The sequence below is a fragment of the Lissotriton vulgaris genome, chromosome 1_1 (genome assembly GCF_964263255.1).
Source record: "Lissotriton vulgaris chromosome 1_1, aLisVul1.2, whole genome shotgun sequence".
In the NCBI taxonomy this organism is placed as follows: Eukaryota; Metazoa; Chordata; class Amphibia; order Caudata; family Salamandridae; genus Lissotriton; species Lissotriton vulgaris.
Window position 1 is genome coordinate 548214779 of NC_141685.1, and position 21369 is coordinate 548236147.

A 21369-nucleotide genomic window follows, 5' to 3' on the forward strand; every position below is an offset into this window, starting at 1 on the left:
CTGGAAATTCATTCCAACACCTTCTCTACTGTTGAGCAAACTGGAGTCAGAATAGTAAATAATACTATTCCGGAGTCCAGCGTGCCCCCTACAGCAAGTCGTTCTAATGACTTGCGATCCAAATGCATCGGGTACTAACAACGCAGTCGTTGTAACGCCTGTGTTGTAAAAGAACGTGATGTAATACATTGCATTGTAATTTTCCCCAAATACAGTATTTAGGGGGCAGCCTTGAACCAAGAAGGCAGATTCCTGCAACCTACGGAGAAGGACGAAAGACGACAACCAGCAGAGGAGACTGCAGAGAAGAACTGACTTGGCTCCACCCCTACAGTCCTGTTTGCAGTTTTCAGTGATCCTGCACCGAAAGGCGCCTTTGTACTGTAGCCAGCGGCTTCCAGAGCCGCTGGGAGGACTCACTGGCTTCAGCAAAGATCGTATCTCCTGTAAACAGCAGCTCTGTTAAAAAAAATAATAATTCCAAAACAGACTCTGAGACGCTGCACCCGACGCCTACAGCCCGAGTGGCCTACCGGTCCCAGCTACATCCCCCAGCACTCCAGAGTTTTAGTCCACTGTGGGTTGACCCCTACAGGACTCCCCAATGTGGCCTGTAGCCCCTGCACTAGGGCCCCCCACCAACCACGAGTGCCCGGTAAGGTGGAATCCAACCTCAGAAGACACCCCTGCATCCAGCCGCCTTGGAGAAGAATACCTGAGGTGCACCTACATCCCGAGCCCTCCAACTTTCCTGCCCAGCTGTTGGTTCCTCCCGGAAGACTTCCTGGACTGGGCTTGCAGCCAAAATCCAAAACCAGCAACTCCCATTAAAAACAGGGCACCCGACGACAAAACAACACCCTGCTCCCAGCCGCCCCTGTGGGTGCAACTTGTGTGCTAAATCAGATCCCCTTTGCCCTGAGCTTAAGTCCAGGAGCTTGGCTCTGACAATCTTCTGGCCTGCTTGTGGGCAGCCACCAACCGGAGGCCCCGATCCCCCATTGGATAACATTGGGCCTCAGCACTCTGCACCTGGCCACCCTAGAGCCGCTGAGGGTGCTTTGACAGTGCATCCTTGACCCTGAGGGAAACCTGGTTCTAACCCCAGTAAACCAACTCCAAAACCTTACTGTTAAACTGATAACATGGTTTTCTCCCATAGGACTGCTTTGACTGCTTTCTAGTGAAAATTGTCGTGTGGTGTTGGATTGTATGAAACCCTAAAAAACTGCATATGTACAAAAAACGTATTTACTTTCCTTTTATCCAGGAATTGTCCCAATGCGATATCTAGGCATATCACACTGAATAGAAAAAGTAACTTAAAAGTAATCTGAAAAGTAATGTACAAAATAATCACTACAGTAACAGAAAAGTAATTTTGACTGCAAAGAAACCAATTGCATTCTACTGCATTTCAACTGTATTCAACTGCATTATTCTTGCAAAGTAGCATTATCCTTAGATGTACCAGATCTGGCTTGGTTCTAGAATATAAAATATAACTAAATAATATTTTTATACCAACAAATTGGTCCAAGTTCAGTCTTTGAGTATATAACAATTTCTTGCCCGAGTGTGTACAATAAATGCTTAACACTACCCTCTGATAAAGCCTTACTGCTCGGCCACACTACAACAAATAGAGAGCAAGGTATGTACTTGTACCTCTGCCTACCTTTGGGGATTCACTGGACTCTGTGCACACTGTACCTTACTTTGGTATAGTATATACAGAGCCAGCTCCGTACAGCAGTGGCATAGAATGCTTTGGTTTTCAGTAAAGTGGTATCTATTGCATTGGCATAGAACGCAGTAATTTAGAGTAAAGTGGCACAGAACGCAGTGGTGTAGAGTGGCGCTGCATAGTGCACAGCAGCAGAGTAGGGTATAGTGTTGTAGAGTAGACTGCCATAAAGTGAAGTGGTGTATAGTTGAGTGGCGTAGAGCACATTGGTGTGGAATGGTGTAGAGTAGAGTGGCAAAGAGAGCAGTGGCACAAAGAAAAGAGTGGCACATAGTGCAGTGACGTAGAGTACAATGGCATATAGTGCAGTGGTGATAGTAGGATATAGTTGTGTACAGTGCAGTGGTGCATAGTAGATTGCAGTAGAGTGCAGTGACAGAGTGGATTGGCGCAGAGTAGAGTGACGCCAAATGGAGAGGCACGGCGCAGAATGGAGCTGCGCCAAGTGGAGTGGTGCTAAGTATAGTAGTGTGGAGTAGATTGTTTCAGAATAGAGAGGAGTGGTGCATGGTAGAGTACAGTGGCGTATAGTTGACTGGCCTACAGTGCAGAGTAGTTTAGACTGGTGTGATGTGCATTGGCATAGAGCAGTGTTGCAGAGTAGAGTGGGATAGAGTGGAGCGGCGCAGAGTGCAGTGGTCTAAAGTGCAGTATCAAAGAGTGCAGTAGTGCATAGTAGAGTAGTGTGGGGTAGAGTGCTTTGGTATAGAGTAGAGAGGTATAGAGTAAAAAGGCATAGAGTGAAGTGGCATAGAATGGAGTGGTGCAGTGTGGCATTGAGTAGCATACTGTGGAGTGGTGCAGAGTGGGATGGGGTAAAGTGGAGTACGCATGGGGTGGTAGCGCACTGCCATTACAGACAACACTTCAATTGAAATGACCATTACATTTGCAAAGACATACAGTTCTATTGATAAAACTATACAGTGCACAAACGATAATGAGTGGAAATATCATCTAGTGTTTTGATTAGTTATGACAGTATTAAAATATTTGTTCTACCCCACTTTTTTGTTGAAATCGTTTTCATTAACTTTTTTTGTTTGTTTTGCACATCATCAATAAAGCATGCAATCAGAACAACGCTCTAGTAGCAGGTGGAAAAAGAAAGAAAAGTGGTTGCAAGTAGCACGGTGTACAGTAACTAATAGCAACAGGAAAACTGAGATTTAAGGAAAACTGAGATTTAAGGTAAGGTAAGTACATCAAATCGTGAGGCAATATCTCAAGAAGGACAGAGCAGTGCTGACAAATCACGGCACCAAGTAGCATGTGAATAATTCAGGTAGAGTGCAGTTCAAACTCAACTGGGGACATAGGGCACAACAAAATGAGGACAACGTAAGCGAAGGAAGGGTAGGGGAGAGTCGCTCAAGACCTGCTGCTGCATCCAATGTAGCCGAGGGGCCAAAGACAGCCAAGACCTAGTGACAATGGGACTTTGAGACAGAGAGGCTAAATCAGTTCCGCTGTCGGCGTTAGTCTGCATTCACGCCAATGGGGGATATACCCTGAGTGATAACCCTTTCTGATGTAGTCGGGTTCCCTGTGTCCTAGGAGTTTGGTACCATTGCATCCCATTGAGGTGCCAGGGGGAACATACGAATGCCAAGCAGGTCCTCTCTGGGTAGCACTGCACCCTCAGCTTTCGCCCAATTAAGCAGGGATCTGCGCCAAGCAAGTGGGTGGGGCGACAGGGGGGTTTCCATTGCTTGGTGATCAAGCGTTTCGCCGTTATTAGACCCAGGTCTAGAAACAGTGTGGCAGCTCTATATTTCTTGTTTCTGCTGAAGAGGGGCAGTGCAGGACATGGGCTTCCCAAGTCGGGGAATGGTGCGGGAGGTGCAAGCTGTGAGGGTGACCGTCACATCGTTCCAGTAGTCCATCAGAACCGAGCAGCCCCAAAAGCATGTTGGCATGTAATTGCCGGCAATGGGGACAGGCCGCATCTATGCGGAGGAGGTACTTGTTAATTTGGGCTGGGGTAAGGTAGGCCTGATGTAATATGAAAATTTATATCTGCTTAAATCGTTAGCTACAGGGATGCGGGTCGGGCTGCCCCGGGCGGCCGCCCACTCCCAATCTGTAAAAGCCCTCCCCAGGGCTCCCTCCTAATGAAGTCAAAGTCGGGTGAGATCTACCTCCGTGTTTTGTCGAAACGAAGATGCGAACCAGTGCGCGAGGTGTCTTCCTTCCCCCAGCACGTGAAGGTACTGCAAAGGGTGGTGTGTGGGAGGTTCCTGACCAATTTGGACGCTATGAGTGTTCTGTATAATAGAATCTGCCCAGTGCATAGGTTCTCCTCTGCTATGAGTTCTTGGAACGGAATGAACGTGCCCTCCTGAAAAAGGTCCCCCACATCCTGTATCCCTTCCGAGGCCCAGTGATGCAACTCAGCCGCTGACGTGTAGGTGTCCCCGTGTGGAGTTCCCAGCAGCGGGATAGTGGGTCTGTATGGGACGGTCGTTCTAGTGAGGAAAGACACCTACAGAAGCATTTGTATGCTACAGTGAGAAGAGTATCGGAGTCCGAGTATGGAGCAAGGAAGGAAAATTTGTAAAAGGCTTCTCAGCAGCAGCGGAGGACGTGTCCGGTAAGTAATGGGAGAACATCCACCTGCCGATCCACTGCAGCTGGGAGGCCAGGTAGTAATGCTTGTAGTTGGGTACCGCTAGGCCACCCAACTTGGTAGGCAGATAAAGCTTTCCCATGGACACTCTGTGGCGTGATGTCCCCATATGAAGTCTTGCACCACCTTTTCCCATTGTTTCAAGGGTGGAGAGATGATAAAGGGTAAAGTGGCAAAGTAATGGAGAAGGTGGGGAAGAACCACCAATTTGACCAGGGCGATTCTACCAGAGATCGCCAATGGGATAGTCTTCCAGAAACCCATCTGAGAACGAATCGCCGTGGTAGCCCGGAGCAAGTTCCTGTCGAAGAGGTCAGCTTTGGTGGGATGAACTCAGACCCCCAATTAGCGAAAAGGTCAACGCACCAGGTCACAGGCGTCCCCCCCCTAGTGTGTAGCCGGATCAGGAATATCCTCCAAGAACGGAGAAAGTATGTATTTTGCCGGGTTAACTTGCAGTCCTGAGGCACACGCAAAATGGCTAGGGGCTTGATCAAGGGAGGGGGGATGTCATGACAGTCCCGAGCATATAGCAGCAGATCATCTGCGTAGAGCGAAATGGTGTGAATGCCATTGCCTAGCTCAATCCCCATATCGACATGTGCACGGATATGGGCCGCCAGCGGCTTCACCGCCAACACGAACAGAAGCAGGGACAACGGGCATCCCTGTCGGGTTCCACGTCACACCTGAATCGGATCCGAGACATATGGGCCTGTCAAAACCCAAACCGATGGATTATGATATAGTGGTTGAACCAAACCAAGAAAGTAAGCAAAAACGAAGTTCCAGGCCAGCGAATCGAAGGCCTTCTCAAGGTCCAACACCATGCAACCTGAGCTTGGCCAGTCAATTGGGGCATATTTCGCTACCCGAAAGTAGCACTGTTTGTTCAGGGCCTTATTACGCTGCAGAACAAAGCCATTCTGGTCAGAATGTACTAGATCAGGGACTAGCGAAGCCAGCCGGTTGGCCAAGACTTTTGCCAGGAACTTATAATCCGTGTTCAATATTGCAATCGGTCGATAGGAGCCGGGAGACGCCGGGTCCTTACCAGGTTTCAACAAAGACACCACATTAATGGTACGCATGGTTGGGTCCAAGATTGCCTCCATGTACATCGAGTGGAGGTGCAGCACCAAATATTCCGCGTAAGTTTTGAAAAACTTTGTTGGGAAGCTGTCTGGCCCCGGAGTTTTACCAGAGGACAAGGAACGCAATGCGTCTCGTATTTCGTCTTCAACTAGAGGGAAGTCCAGCTCCAGTGATTGGGCTATCGTAAGGGTGGGCAACTCCACCATGTTCAGGAAGGACCCCACATCTTGGGCGTTGCTCGTCAGGAGGGTCTTAAATAGGCTAGTGTAGTGTTCAGTCATCAGTGCGTGAATGACTCTTAGGGTGCTTCGCTCCCGGCCAAGGTCATCGAGTAAGAACTGTATGAGGTGCTGGGGAAGCTCTTGTCTAATCAAATAAGCCAGCAGCCTCCCGGCTTAGTCCGCGGCAGAGTGAGAACGAATCGAATGCGCCAGATAATTATGGCACCTTAGGCGGTCCAGAAGCGCCTCCTGCTTGGTATGGGCAGCATCCAGATGCTATTGTCGTGCCGGGTTGGTCACAACCTGCGTCTCGAGTAAAAGCAGCCGTGGGCCAGTGAGATGTCTAGTTTTCCTAGACAATGACCCCTACCTACCACCTTAAAGACCTCCCATTCAGTGAGAACAGAGTCTGTGGATCCGGTTTTAAGTGCGAAATAACTAGCTAGCGAGCTACGGAATAGGGGGTCCTCCAAAGACGCGTTCAGCAGGAGCCGAACCGGAATCAGGAGGGGTGGGGGGGCCACAGGGCGCATCATCAATGGATTATGATCGTTGTGTGTCCGACCAGGGTAATCAGTTGTCTATATCAAGGGTAGGAGGGCAGCAGATGTAAGTATATAGTTGAGGCGCACATGTAACTTATGGGCCGGGGAATAAAATGAGTATGCACTGGAGTGAGGATGACGTTCCCGTCAGATGTCCGAAAGAGCCCAGTTACCCAACCAGGTTTTTAAAAGGTGAGCATTAGAGGAAGCTGCAGTACTAGTGAGAGGGGGAAAGGAGCGGTCAAGGGAGACGTCGAGCCCTGCATTAAAATCACCTCCTAGGAGCCATGGGACATCCTTCCACCGGAGCAGTATCGCTGAGATATCACTCAGAAAAGTTCCCTGCGCAACATTGGGGGCATATTAGGAGCCTAGTAAAATTGGTTGGACGTTCAGTCTTCCACTCACCAGGACGTAGCGCCCCATTGGGTCTGCCAGAACTTCCTTCTCCTTCCATGGAACCCTGCTTTAATCCAAACCGTCACCACTCTATCCATGGATAAATAGTTGGTACTGTATACCTAGCCACGCCAATGTCGGCGTAATCGGGTAGCTTCAACGGCTGTCAGGTGCGTCTCCTGCAAAAGTGCAACACTTGTCTTGTGACGCTGCAAATAGGCGTAAATGGCGTATTGCTTAGAGGGTGTTTGGATGCCCCTGACTTTCCAGGTTATGACGTTAGGATCAGTCATCGGGGCAAGTGAGATCAGTGTGTCCTGCCCGTGTGCTGTGGGACCCCCCGTTTAGTGGACCCCCTTGGATGGGAAGGACGTAGAGGCAGCAGGTCTGTAAGGATGGCGGTGTGTGAAGGCAGGTCTGTGGGCGCAGCGACACATGGGGGGTTAAGGAAATAATAATACAAGTCCATAAAAAAACCTTGAAACTGTACAGGAGCAACCTCCCAACGGGGGAACCACCCAAACAAGTAAGCCATATCATGGCAACAGAACGAGCATCGTTATAAGACTTCTGGGGGGAAGCACCAGTATTATAGAGCAAGTAAGAGGTGGAAAGAGAAGAGCAGAGCCAGGAAGGGAGAGGCCGAAGAGTTAGTATAAGAGAAATCCCCCTTAGTTAATCCAAATAAACAGGAGGCAGGGCAGTGACAACTTCGCTTTACATAATTCCCTAGTGAAGGCCAGGCTCATAATTTGCCATCTGCTGTCTGAGGGGTAATGTCCAGAAGCGGGGGAGAGTCTGTGTCCATGGACCACTCAGGTGTGGAGCTAGAACCTCCCGATTTTGACAAGAAGCCAGCTGATCTTGTCAGGGACGAAGATCTGGTGGACTGGAGGGCCACCACCGTCTGCAGGGACTCCTGACGCTCCAGTCTGATCCGGACAGGGTTCGGGACGGCCACGACTGGACTTGTGCCTATGTTCCTGTTCTCGCGTCGGCCTCGGCGGGAGCGTTCATGTGAGCTGGATTCCTCCGTCGATTTGGGTGTCACCACCAGCCCTTGTTCCTCGAGCAAGTCCTAGGCCTCTGTGGGGGAGTCGAAATACTGGGTATTACCGTCTCGGATGACTCGCAGACGAGCAGGGAAGGGTAGAGAGTAGCGGAGGTCTAGGTCCCGAAGCTGCTTCTTCACTGTACTGAGGGTGGCTTGTCTCCGCTGAACAAGGGCCTTGTAATCCGGGAAGAGGGAAACTGCAGCATTCTGTATCTTAGGGCCGGGGTGCTTGCCAAGCTCCCGAAGGATAACATCTCTGTCTCTGAAGTTCATTACGCGGAACAGGAAGGGTGAGGGCGGGCACGCGGGGCAGGCCTGCGGGCAGGTACCCTGTGAGCCCGCTCCACTACGAATTGCATGGAGAGCGACCCGGAGGGCATCAGGCTTCTTATCCAGGCCTCTGTGAAGGCCTCCGGCTCTCGACCCTCCGCCCCCTCCAGCAGACCAACCACGCGAACATTATTACAGCGCAATCGTCCTTCAGCGTCATCCACCTTCACTTCCAGGCTGCACATACGGTCGAGCAGATCTTGTAGTGCAGATTGGCAGCTTCGAGAGCGGAGCTGGAGGTTCGCCAGAGCTGTCTCTGTTTTGCGGACCCTCTCGGAGAGTTTGTGCTGGTCAGCACAGAGGAGCGTAAAGGCCCCCGGGGTCAGCATCCCGGTTGGTATTATTTCATAGGCGACCCATAACAATCTGCTGGGCACTCCGCATAGGGAGTGAGGTAAGGACGTCAAGCCCCAGCGGCCTCTGTATTTCCACCAGGCAGCGCTTCTATTGAGTCAATGGCCGCACTGTGGTCCAGTGGTATGTCACCGGAGCCGTCTGGGCTGGCTGCCTCCAGAAACCACACAGGTAGAGCCCCACGATGCGCCCTCGTCTCCAGGCGTTACCCCTATCAATGGGCTGGAATGAGGGGGAACCCCTTTTTCCCGCACAGGCTTTGAGGAAGGCCCCTTGCTGACGTAGGACCTTCACCATAACGGTGGCCCCGGACCACACCAAGCCAAGCCTACACAACACCTCCACAGACAAGTGAGGGCCCTGGGCCCGACCGACCCCCGTGGCCCCCACCGCCTGATCAGCTGCAGCAACACTGTACGGGCCCTCTGCAGCAGCGGACCCCTCCACAAGAGCAGGCAGGCAAAGTCTACAACAGGTAGGGCTAAATTGGACCAAGAGGAGCTCCAGCCCTATGTCAAGAAAGGGAGGATGGGGAGGAATCCCCGTGTAGATCCGGAGCCGTCTCACAGGCCAGTTCAACACACATCACGCAATACTGCTTCACAGATCTAGGCCCCAAAGGGAGGCCGCTGCAGAGGAGCCGGGGGTTCCAAAGGATGGAGCAGTGCAGGTTCAAGGCAACTCCTAATACCCCGACTGTTTCAGGTGAGGGGCCCTAGGCCCGACCAACCCCCATGGCCCCCCACACCAGCCCAAATGCCGCAGGATCCGCCCATAAGCCCAGCACAGCAGGCATGTCACAGAGTGTGCGCAGAGTCCAGGTGGGGGCCCTAGGTACGAAAGACCCCTGCGGCTCCCCATCACAGGGCAGTACCAACAGCCGCAATCGGCAGCCCGCCTCCACAATCACAATCACCGCAGCACCCCGGTGGGGGCCCTAGGCCCAGCCAATCCTCGGGCCTCCCGCCATTACACGCCAAAGCACCAGCCCCGGAGCTCGCCCCAGAAGCCACACGGAAACCCCCGCTCCGTGTCTAGACAGGGGGCCCTAGGCCCGATCGACTCCTGTGGCCCCCCAACGCCGAGCAGGTGCCGCAATCACAGGTTATAGGCCTACCTGCTCTGCCAAGGCCCGGCCAACCGTCACCAGGCCGCCGGCGGGAACAGCACCCTTCACCGCAGCTCAGGCCTGCGTGGCAGGTGCTGGCCAGAGTAGGCTCAAACGTGGCGTCCACGTCCTTGTAGAACGGCGCCGGTGTCAAGCCTTGCCCTCTCCAGGGAGCCGCCAACTCAGGGGGCAGCAGAGCATGTCAGTTTCAAGTTCTCCGCAGGGGCCATTGTGAGGTTTGAATGTAGCCAGGTACGGGCGAACACCTCACGGACCCTGCTGGGACCCGGCTCCCGCAGAGTTACAGGCAGCAGCGCCTGGGGCTGTCACAAATGGCCATCGGGGCTCGGGAGGCCCTCACCAGGTGCCGCCGAATCTCACAGGCATTGCAGATGCGGGCTAAGGCAGTGAACACCACCAATCCCAGAGGATGCAAAGGATAAACAGGGGATTCACTACAGAGCATTAGCAAGACGCGTCCGCCATCTTCAGCGCTTGGCCACGCCCCCCCATATTTGTTCTACCACACTTAAGAATTATCAAAAAATGGGCTTTATTTGTGCTTTTATAATTGTGATATATACCAAAATGTCTGCAGAGTTCATTTACAGACATCTACATTTTGTTGTGTGCGAGAAAAAAAAAACATTGCTAAGCCTTCGTCAAGCACTTCCACGGTAGTGTGCATGATTGTCACATAAATCCTTTCACTTGGAAGTTGGAAAAAGAAACACGAGTTTCCCTAAAAGACAGAGCCTGACATCTGACCTCTGTCTTTAAATGCACAGCAAATGTGACAAGATAAGAACAAGATTTAAAGGACTGTTGACAGAAATGCAGTACTGGTAGAAGAATAGAGTAAATAGGGTTTGGGCAAGGAAAGGGACAATCTCAAGCTGGACAGTCTAAAATAAATATAGCCAGCCAACAGAAAACAATTCAAATGTGAGTTACAAACTACAACCAAATGATAAGCAATGAGCGGAATACATTCTGAGGAACCTTTCAAAATGTCCCCAAGCTGTCGTTAGTAAATCAGACAGCAACGCTTTCTAATAGGCTTTGACCTAAAAATGGGTAGGAGATTTGTGGGCTGCTACAACTTCAGGGAGTGTATACATTCTGATGTAACCCCAATTGGGAGGTTTGTATATCCTAAGAGATCATATTAAAAAGTGGTTTCATCAGATATAACATGAGGTTATGGTTCACCCCAGTTAAATAAGCATTTGCAATGCAATAGGGTTCGCATTAGGAAAGTGTGAGCTATTGGTATTGTAAATGACATTTTTTATTCATGTTTTGTTTTTAAAAATTGCGAAATTAATAGCTTTGTCATTTACAATGCCAATAGTTATAACTTTCGCAAATGTGACACCAATAGCATTTGTAATGCAATATGTGTTGTATTTCCGTGACTTACATGCATTGATATTACAAATAACAATGGTTTTTAATTTTTTTTATTAATACTTAAATAAAAGTTATTGTAGCTTAAACTTTTGTAAATAATTTTTGTGAAGATTATGTTCAATGTATTTTATTGTGACGAAAATCCAAGAACAAAAGTGAAATATTATATTTTTGTTACATTTGAAATAAAGCTTGAAACATTGAGAGAACATATTTGAACCAGTTGTTGTTGAATGGTTGCACAGATTGATGCTGTGGTGGCGCTGAGTGATGTGGTGGCGAACAAGTGATGCTGTGGCCTTTAGTGATGTTGTGGTGACCCTGAGTGATGTTGTGGTGGTGCTGAGTGATGCTGTATGCTATGCTAGGTTAGGTTTTGTTTAGCTATCCTATGTTTTGTTATGCTATGTTTTGCTATCCTATGCTTTGATTTGTTATGCTATGCTACGCTATGTTTTGTTCTGCTATGCTTTGTTATGCTATGTTTTGTTATGCTATGCTATGTTTTGCTATGCTATGTTTTGTTATGCTATGCTATGCTTTGTTATGCTATGCTTTGTTATGCTATGCTATGCTTTGTTATGCTATGCTATGCTTTGTTATGCTATGCTATGCTTTGTTATGCTATGATATGTTTTGTTGTATTGTGTTTTGCTATGCTATGCTTTGCTATGCTATGCTATGCTTTGTTATGCTATGCTATGTTATGCTATGCTATGTTTTGCTATGCTATGCTATGCTTTATCATGAGGGGGTGTAAGGTGTGTGAGGGTGAGAGGGTGTGAGGGAGGGTGTGAGGGAGGGTGAGGGGGTGTGAGGGAGGGTGAGGGGGTGTGAGGGGGTGTGAGGGAGGGTGAGGGGGTGTGAGAGGGGGTGTGAGGCTGAGTGTGAGGGGGTATGAGGGTGTGTGAGGGTGAGTGGGTATGAGGGTGAGGGAGGGTGAGGGGGTATGAGGGTGTGAGAGGGGGCGAGAGGGTGAGGGGGAGTGAGGGGGAGTGAGGGGGAGTGAGGGGGGGTGATGGGGTGTGAGGGCAAGGGTGGGTGAGGGAAGATGTGAGGGGGTGCGAGGGTGTGAGGGTGTGTGAGGGTGAAGGGGTGTGAGGGTTTGCAGGTGTGAGGGGGTTTGTGAGGGTGAGGGGGTTTGTGAGGGTGGGTGAGGGTGAGTGAGGGGGTGTGAGGGTGAAGGGGCTGAAATCTTTGGGATCAGATTCTGTGTGTCATACTGCAATCCCGGGACTGAATTGTATGCATCAGATGGAAGCCCTTGCACCAGAACCCAGACGTCCAATGTCAGTCCCATAGGTGATCCCATGTGTCGTTCAGGTACGCACAGAGAACTGACCTTACAACTAGAGCGCAGCTATCCAGGCGCGAGGCCCAGCGCTTTCATATCTTAATATGTCTTTTCAGCTTGCTTGAGTTGTTACACCACACGCATCCACTCAATCCTGGTTCACAACCTCTGCATTGAGAAATCAGCAATGCAGACCATTTTCAGAATGCATTGCCTTAATTACCTCCCTAGTGCATCAGTTCCCAGCGTATCCACATCTCCGGGCGTCAAGCCCAGAGCAATAACACATCCGGCCAGACAAAGGCTTTGGTCCCAGCGCCGTCCGCCATTGATGACATCACGCGGAGTCAGTTCCATCCGGCTCACCGGTGCCTCTTTGAAGGGAATTGATACGTGCGCTCGATGTCAGCAGTTTACAGACGGAGTTATTTTCCGCCTCTTTAGAAGGGGCCGCTTGCTGCGTCTGTTCTGGATGTGGTGTGTTGTATTAACAGCATGGTCCGTTGAAATCCATCCAAGCCTGGATCTGCATAAGGAAGCGGACCTCACGTGGAGACCAGGCCTGTGCAGGAATTACGGACGGGCTTGTTAAAAAGAATCCCCGCGCTTTCTCCTTTAACAGTCCTTTCCTCCCTGCCAGAAACAAACCTGATGCATGGTTATTAACCAGAGATTAAATAAATTGTGCAAATTGCTGTCCCCTTCCCGTCTAAACAAGGCACTACTGCCCCCTCCGCTCTGGCTGCAGTACATCAGAACAGGATAATTGCATAAAAAAATATTGTTTAAGTACCAGCAAGGTCTAAAGGTCTAAAGGTCTACAATCAACACAGCGCCCGTTGTAACGCTAGGGCGGTCCAAACCGAACGCGTTAACTGTGCAGAGGCCAAACACTTAAGAAAACAATGAGGTGCTAATGCTACCTGCTATGCATAGCGGAAGTCAGGCAGCCTTCGTTGGGATGTGGGCGGGGCCTGCAAAGAAACAGGAAGGAACTGCCGGGAGAACGTCCTGGAACCCTGCACGCTGAATGCTGGCTGCCAAGGGACACGCGGAAAGAGCCCGGTGAGTGGGGGGGGGTTGTGTGTGTTAAGAGTGTGTCTGTGTGTGCGTGTGTCTGTTTAAGGGGAGGGGGGCATGTGTGTATGCAGTGTGTGTGTGTGTGTGTGCGCGCGTGCCTGTGTGTGCATGCGTTTGTGTGTGCATGCGCGAGTGTGGCTGTGTGTGCGTGATTGAGAGAGGCGAGAGGCTGACTTACTGTGAATGTGAGACAGGAGATGTGCACAGCTCCGGGCTGGGCGTGCGTGCCCAATAGGTGAAATCGCAGCGGGCTTGCGCGTGCACATCCCCTGTCTCAGATTCCCAGGAAGTGGCCAACAATAGATACTTCGCTGGATGCAATGCTTCACATTGCTCCACCAGCTCGACCTAAAAATGAGAGAAGGTAAGGCCAGGGAATGAACACACGATTGAGCACCTGAAAGAACACCACCTTCGAGAATGTAGCAGAAAAGTACAGGATGTTCAGTTATTATGCTTGTTAGAACTGAGCAAGTCTTACCTTTGTCACTGCCATCATAATCGGTATTAAATTAGCTGAAGGTGAAATAGATAAAGGGACAAGAGTTGTTCGTTGAGTAGATGCACTAGATGAAAGTACTGGATGCTGAAGCACTCGATCAGGCAACTTTTTTAATAAATGTGCATCCTTCGAAATGGAACTTCTTCCAACAGCATCTCTTTGAATCACTAAATAACAAAGAACAATATATGAATCCTGATGAAACAAACTAACAGTATTTTTGATTTCTTAAATCTAAAGTAGCTTTTTTCTCTTTTGAAAAAGTACTTATTTGTATAAGGGATTCCAATATTTAATTTTGGTTACCAATATGAAAAGAGCTCTACAACGTGAAGAATGTTTCTTACATTTGCAATGCTTATTCTAATGGGTAATCAATCTTTCCTTAGATCACCCATTACTTAAAGGGGTGGCATTGAGTCTGTTCTCTCACCAGAAAGTTGTGTTTTGGATCACCATTTTAGATCAATGTTCAATTTCTGAGACAAACAGAAGAACCAATAGACTGCCAGAATTTTGGTCCCAATGGGTTCTCAAATTCCACTGCAGACATAGCTTTAATTACATTGCCCGAGGTAGGGGAAAATATGAGGATATGAGACATAGTAACATAGGAAGTGAACCAGTTTCAACCTAGAGGCTGGCTGGAATAAGTACCTGTGTTGATACACTGTCCGCCTTGTTCTATGAAGGAAATGAGCAGGACTACCTTTAATGATCTTGAGCCTTTGGCTATCCCAACAAATTCAATGAACATGCCAGGAAATGTAGGAAGCCCAATGTAACATAAATGCAGTGTGGAATGGGTCACAGCTTTGAAAAACTAATTGGTTAGGTATTTTTATTTTTATTTATTTAAAGAGTTTTGTACAGCGCGAACAAGACGGATTACTTACCTGTAATCCTAGTTCTCTTCCAGGGGTATCCTCATCAAAGTCATAAGCATTAGAATATTCCCGCCCATGTGCGGAACCCCGGAAACACTATATTATATGTGCCCCACACACATATATATATATATATATATAATATATATATATATATATATATATATATATATAAACATATTTATATAAAAACATGCAATAGCAGCCAAATAACATCAGAGCTGAAATATGCTGTGAAGAATTTCCACCATACATGAATAATAAGCATTAGAAACATGAGAAACAACACCAAAGATTGTTTAGAAACTGTTTTAATGCTCAGAAAGCAGTAGAAATTCTCATAACTCACTGGAAGCATAGGAAGCTCCCAGGCTGCATTGCAAACACACAGTCTAAAAAGACTGAAAAGCTAACCTGTAGCTGAATAGCAATAAACTGACACCGTGCCTTTAAGGCACTCATGACCCCCTGTATTCCATCATGCCCCAGGGGTGACAGTTAGGTCAGTTCTTTTCGGAGACTGAAAACAAACCCAGTAACAAATAGGTTAACAATATCTCCTTATTAAAGGGTATCCTTTGCCCGGGGAGGCGGGAGGGTTGCTTATGACTTTGAGGAGGATACCCCTGGAAGCGAACTAGGATTACAGGTAAGTAACTAATCCTTCTCTTCCAGGGGATCCTCATCAATAGTCATAAGCATTAGAATAGAATAGCGAGCCTCTCCTCTTCCCTGCGGGCAAAGGAATGATAAGACAGTAATCTCAACAACAGGTTTGAGTAGGCTATAGGCTACCCAAACAGATTCCTCAAGGAGGCTTGCCCTACTTGAGTATCGGCCCTGGAATCAGATTCGAGACAGTAATGCCTCGTAAAGGTATGAACCGATTTCCAGGTTGCAGCCTTGCATATTTCTGACATTGGAATGTCATGCAAAAAAGCTACTGTAGCGGCTTTCCCTCTAGTGGAATGCGCTTTGGGTGACACCAACAAAGGCTTGCCTGCAAGCTGATAGGCCAATTTAATGCAAGAGACAATCCATCTGGAGATGGACCTCTTGGCCGCTGGAAAACCTGTCCTCATTGAACCATAGTTCACAAACAGCTGATTTGTTTTCCTAATCCCTTTAGTCTTTTCCAAATAAAACTTGAGCAATCTCCTAAGATCTAAGGAGTGAAGTGACCGCTCGGCTGGGGTCATAGGATTTGGAAAAAAAGAAGGGAGGGAAATGGACTGATTTATATGAAAATCAGAAATGACTTTAGGCAAGAAAGATGGATGAGCCCTAAGGACTACTCTGTTGTGGTGGAAAACAGTATATGGTTCCTTCGCACAGAGCGCTTGTATCTTGCTTACTCTGCGCGCAGAGGTAATCGCCACCAAAAAGGATGCCTTCCAAGAGATGTTGCAAGGAGGCCTTGCGGATGGGCTCGAAAGGAGGTGACATTAACCTGGATAGAACCAGGTTTAATTCCCATGGAGGAGAAGGATTTCGCACAGGGGGATACACTTTTTTCAACCCCTGGAGGAAGTCCTTAACCACTGGAACCTGAAAGAAAGAAATCTGATCAGGCGATTTTCTGTATGCTACTATGGCTGACAAATGCACTCTAATAGAAGTGTACTTTAAACCAGCAGTTGCCAGGGAAAGGAGGTATGGCAAGATGACGTCCTCCTGCCCTTTAGTCGGATCTAAGTGATGATCCCTACACCACAAGTAAAACCTTTTCCACTTGAACGCATAGGACGCTCTCGTGGGATGTCTCTTAGCCTCCTTTAAAATTTTCATGCATTCGGGAGGCAAGTTCAAATGTCTATATTGCAGGACCTCAGGAGCCATGCTGTTATGTTCAATGATGGGAGGTTGGGATGCATTATACTCCCGTTCATCTTGCTCAACAGGTCCGGCCTGCAAGGGAGTCGTTTGTGTGGACACACAGACAGATGTAGAAGGTCCGGGTACCACCACTGCCGCGGCAAATCCGGAGCTTTCAGGATCATTTCCATGTTCGACCTGAGGAGCTTGGAAACTACTCTCGGAATCAGAGCCAGGGGAGGAAACGCGTATGCGAATGTCCCTGACCAATCCATCAGTAGAGCATTCCCCTGCGTTCCTGGCCGGTGGAACCTGGACGCGAAGGCGTGGCATTTGGCGTTTTCATCATCTGCAAACAAGTCTATGGATGGACGACCCCAGCAACGAAAAAGCTCTTCTACTACTTCGTCGTTTAGCACCCAGTCTGGCTGATCTTCGAAGTGCCTGCTGAGTGCGTCTGCTTTTACGTTCAACTCGCCCGGAAGGTGCACTGCCACTACTGTGAGGCCTCGAGAGAGAAGCCAATGCCAGATTGTCTGAGCCTCTCGAGAGAGTGGGCGAGATCTTGTGCCTCCTTGTTTGTTCAGATAGAACATGGTGGTCGTATTGTCCGTCTTAACTAGGACTGAGTTGGACTCTATCACTGGAAAGAAAGCTTTGAGAGCCAGGAATACCGCTCTGAACTCCAGCATGTTGATGTGGTATGTCTGCTCCTGCGCAGACCACTGGCCTTGAATTTGAAGCGGACCCATGTGTGCTTCCCAGCCTTGCAGGGAGGCATCCGTCACTATAGACTGGGATGGAAAGGGTTGGTATAACGGTACCCCCACCAGTACATTCTTTCTCCGAGTCCACCATTTGATGGCATCTTTCGTTGCTTGGGAAAGAGTGATACGATCTTCCCAGCATCCTGTCGCTTGGTCCCACTGGTCCTCTAGAGCCTGTTGTAGAGGACGCATTCTCAGCCTGGCGTTTGGGATGAGAAAAATACAGGACGCCATGGAACTCAGCAGGGATGCTACTTGTCGGGCTGTTGGAAGCCGAGACTCTAGCAGAACCCCACATTTCTGACTCATGGAAAAAAGTCTCTCCTCCGAAGGAAACACTTTTCCCAAGCTTGTGTCCAGAACGGAGCCTAAGTAGTGGATGGACTGTGTATGCCGCTGGACTGACTTCTCCAGGTTCACATGGAGGACGAGCCTGTGTAGCTGGTGCAGGCACAGTTGTAGATCGTGCGTTACCTGTACCGGAGATGGGCCTTTTAGGAGCCAGTCGTCCAGGTATGGGTAGATGAAGAGTCCCTTTTTGTGACGAAAAGGCGCCACCACTGCCATGCATTTGGTGAAGACTCGTGGTGCGGACTTGAGACCGAAGGGTAACACCTTGTACTGGTAGTGCTTGAACCCTACGACAAACCTCAAGTACTTGCAATGTTGTTGAGCAATTGGGATGTGAAAGTACGCATCTTGCAGATCCACCGAACACATCCAATCTCCGGCTTGAAGATGTGGACATATTTGGTGAAGCGCTAACATGCGGAACTTTTCTTTGACGATGACTTTGTTTAATAGTCGTAGATCGAGTATTGGTCTGAACTTGTTCACCTGATCTTTTTTGGGGACAAGAAAGTATCTGGAGTAAACTCCCTTTCCTCTTAGAGCGGGAGGAACCTCCTCTATCGCTCTTTTTTGCAGTAGGACTTTCACCTCTCTTCGGAGCAAGCTTAGCTGGTGAGGGCAAGAGCTCTTTGGAGGAATGCTCTTCGGAGGCGCACGGAAACGTAGCTTGTATCCATTGCGCATTATATTCAGCACCCACTGATCCTTTGTGATGCTGACCCACTCTGTAAGGTGTTGTGAAGCACTTCCTCCCACTGGAGTGGGTAACGGCGCCAGAGGAAGCCACTGCTCAAGCCTTTCCTCCTCTTGTGGTGTTAGAGGATTGTTGGTGACCTCCTCTACCTCTGCTGGGTTTGCCTCGAAACTGGGGTTTCCCCTGGTTCTTACTTTGGGACCACTGAGGGGTTTGAACCCTCTGTTGAGCCCCTCTCCCCCTGTTGGTCTTGAAGCGGCGTTTGAATTCTTTTTTCTTCTCCAAACCCACCGCTTTCACTGTATCTAGTTCCGTCTTCATTCGGGTCATCTCTTCGTCAGCATGTTCCCCGAAGAGAGTGGAACCCGAAAAGGGGAGATTAAGGATGCGATGCTGAGCATCCGGCTTCAGACCTGTAAGGCGCAACCAGGCCAACCTTCTGGCACAAACCCCATGTGAATAGGAATGCGCCGCAAGTACTGCACCATCCGCAGCCGTGCTTATCTGATTCGCCACCAGACATCCTTCTGTCACAGTCTCTTCAAAATCCTGCTGTCTTCCTTTGGCAGTTTGGATTTGAACCTTTCCATGGAGTCCCATAAGGCTCTGTCGTATCGACCCAGAAGCGCAGCCGCACTAGAAACCTTAAGAGCGGAAACAGCTGAGTTGCAAACCTCGCGACCCCAGGAGTCTTGAGATTTGCTGTCCTTGTCTGGTGGGACTTAAGAGGAACCAGCGACTGCGTGCGTCTTCCTCGCCGCTGCCACAATTACAGAGTGTGCTGGAGGGTCAGATGTTACAAAAACCGGGTCAGAAGATGCCAGTTTGTATTTTTTCTGAATGTGGGCTGGCACCGCTCTGATAGCCGCTGGAGTTAGGAAAACCTCTTTGACAGGATCCATAATCCCCGGGACTAAAGGCAACAGTGGACGGGAGATAGCTTTCTTGTGTAAAGTCTCAAAAATGACTGTTGTTGTTACCTGAGGGACAGACATTTCAATGTTCAGTTTCAGTGCTCCTCTTTGCAGGACATCCAGATACGTGCCAATGTCATCCACTGGCGAGGATCTGGACGTAGGACTGTCCGTCAACGTAGGGGAGTAGTCCCTCTTGGACGACCTGGTAGAAGTGGTAGATGAAGTAGACGGAATTCGTCGAAGTCTACGGTGAGCACTGTGTCTCCGCTCCCACAATCTTTTTGAACGCTCCTCCCGTCTAGGAGAGCGAGACCTGATCCGATCTTCTGACCGAGGTCTTCTTCTGGGAGATCGGGATCTTCTGGGAGATCTGGTTGGTGTTCACACAGGTGATTTGCGCCTGGGAGGACTACGCTTGTCCATCTCCTCTACCAGATTCTGTGGGCTGGGATATTCTTGCATACGTTTGGTAGCCCCAGAATTTCGCCAATGGTCCAAAGACTTGTACCATCTAGGTGACAGTCTGACTTGCTCGGCCGAAGGATCTGGCAGACGCTCAGGAGATCTGCGCACAGGACTTCTGGACCTTGAAGGTTTAGTTGAGGAGCCAGAGTACCGTGAAGAGGAATGACAGGAAGCAGACTCCGTTACCATGATCACATCTGAATGCCTCGATGTCGAGCGTTCTTCCTTCGCCGCCAAACGCCTTCGGGGAGTCGGCGGGTCAAACAATCTCGACCTCGAATGTCTATGTGAGGATCTATGGTCTCTCGACGTCGAGCGGCGAGGACCAGCCGTCGACGGAGCCCTCTCTCTCGACGTCGAACGACGATGTCCAGTCGTCGACGGAGGCTTCTCTCTCGACGTCGAACGACTATGTCCAGTCGTCGACGGAGCTCTCTGCCTCGATGTCGAACGGCGAGGACTGGCCGTTGACGGAGTCTTCTGTCTCGACGTCGAGTGCCTGTGCGACGACGGCGGAGGGGTATTGGGCACCCTCAATGCCAAGCGTCGACGAGACACTGACGGAGACTGCGTCCTGGACGCTGATCGACGAGTTACTGTCGACGGCGGAGGGGTCTTGGTCCTGGACGCCGAACGCTGCTTCTTGGACGACGGCGGAGGGGTCACACTTCTAGACGCCGGTCGTCGCCTGGATGACGACGGCGGAGGAGTGACCTCCCTCGACGCCGATCGTCGCCTGGTTGACGACGGCGGAAGGGCCTTTGATCTCGACGCCGACCGTCGCCCGGTTGACGGCGGCGGAGTAACATCTCTCGACGCCGATCGTCGCCCGGTTGACGACGGAGGGGATCTCGACGACTGAATTGGATCCTTCGACGTCGTCGACATACCTGTTCTTTTCGACGGCGAGCCCTCCGTCAACGGCCTTTTTGACGCCAAACGATCCACCGGTGGTTCTTTCCTCAGCGCCAAGCCAGAAGCTGAGGCTGAAGGGATAGAAGACCTGTGTTTTGAAGGTGTTTTAGTCTTCTTGGAACCCTTCTTCCCCGGAGACCTTCCTCTGGATGACCTATGAGCCAGGCCATAGATGGGAATTCTCTCCCTGTCTTTGAGAGTTCTTCCTGACAGGTGCTCGCAGTGAGGACAGGTGCCTGGATCATGTTCTTCAGGCAGACACAGGATACAAACATCGTGGTTGTCTGATTTTGCTTTCTTGTTACCACAAGAAGGACACTTATCAAAAATTGAAGGCATTTTTCACTGAAAAAGCCCAGTAAACTGACTGAAAAAGGCAGTTCCTTATTTGACTAGATGTAAAATGTCAAAGTAAGTGAAAAAGTTGTTCAAAGTGAAGTAATTTTCTGTCAGAAAACAGAAATTAGTGGAGCTGTGTAACCAGGATCCTTCCTGAAGGAGCCGGAAAGAACAACTGACCTAACTATCACCCCTGGGGCATGGTGAGATACAGGGGGTCATGAGTGCCTTAAAGGCACGGTGTCAGTTTATTGCTATTCAGCTACAGGTTAGCTTTTCAGTCTTTTTAGACTGTGTTTGCAATGCAGCCTGGGAGCTTCCTATGCTTCCAGTGAGTTATGAGAATTTCTACGGCTTTCTGAGCATTAAAACAGTTTCTAAACAATCTTTGGTGTTGTTTCTCATGTTTCTAATGCTTATTATTCATGTATGGTGGAAAATCTTTACA

At 49.4% G+C, this 21369-nt stretch overlaps 1 protein-coding gene across 2 annotated transcripts in view; it reads right to left on the reverse strand.

The window, feature by feature from the left end:
- Positions 1 to 21369, reverse strand: part of BRDT (bromodomain testis associated) — a 2469968-nt gene that overhangs the window by 1785682 nt on the left and 662917 nt on the right. For both annotated transcript variants that reach the window (XM_086953938.1, XM_086953937.1), the window contains one exon: positions 13751 to 13938. In XM_086953938.1, the coding sequence (XP_086810064.1) occupies positions 13751 to 13938 (188 nt within the window). The remainder of the gene's footprint in view (positions 1 to 13750; positions 13939 to 21369) is intronic.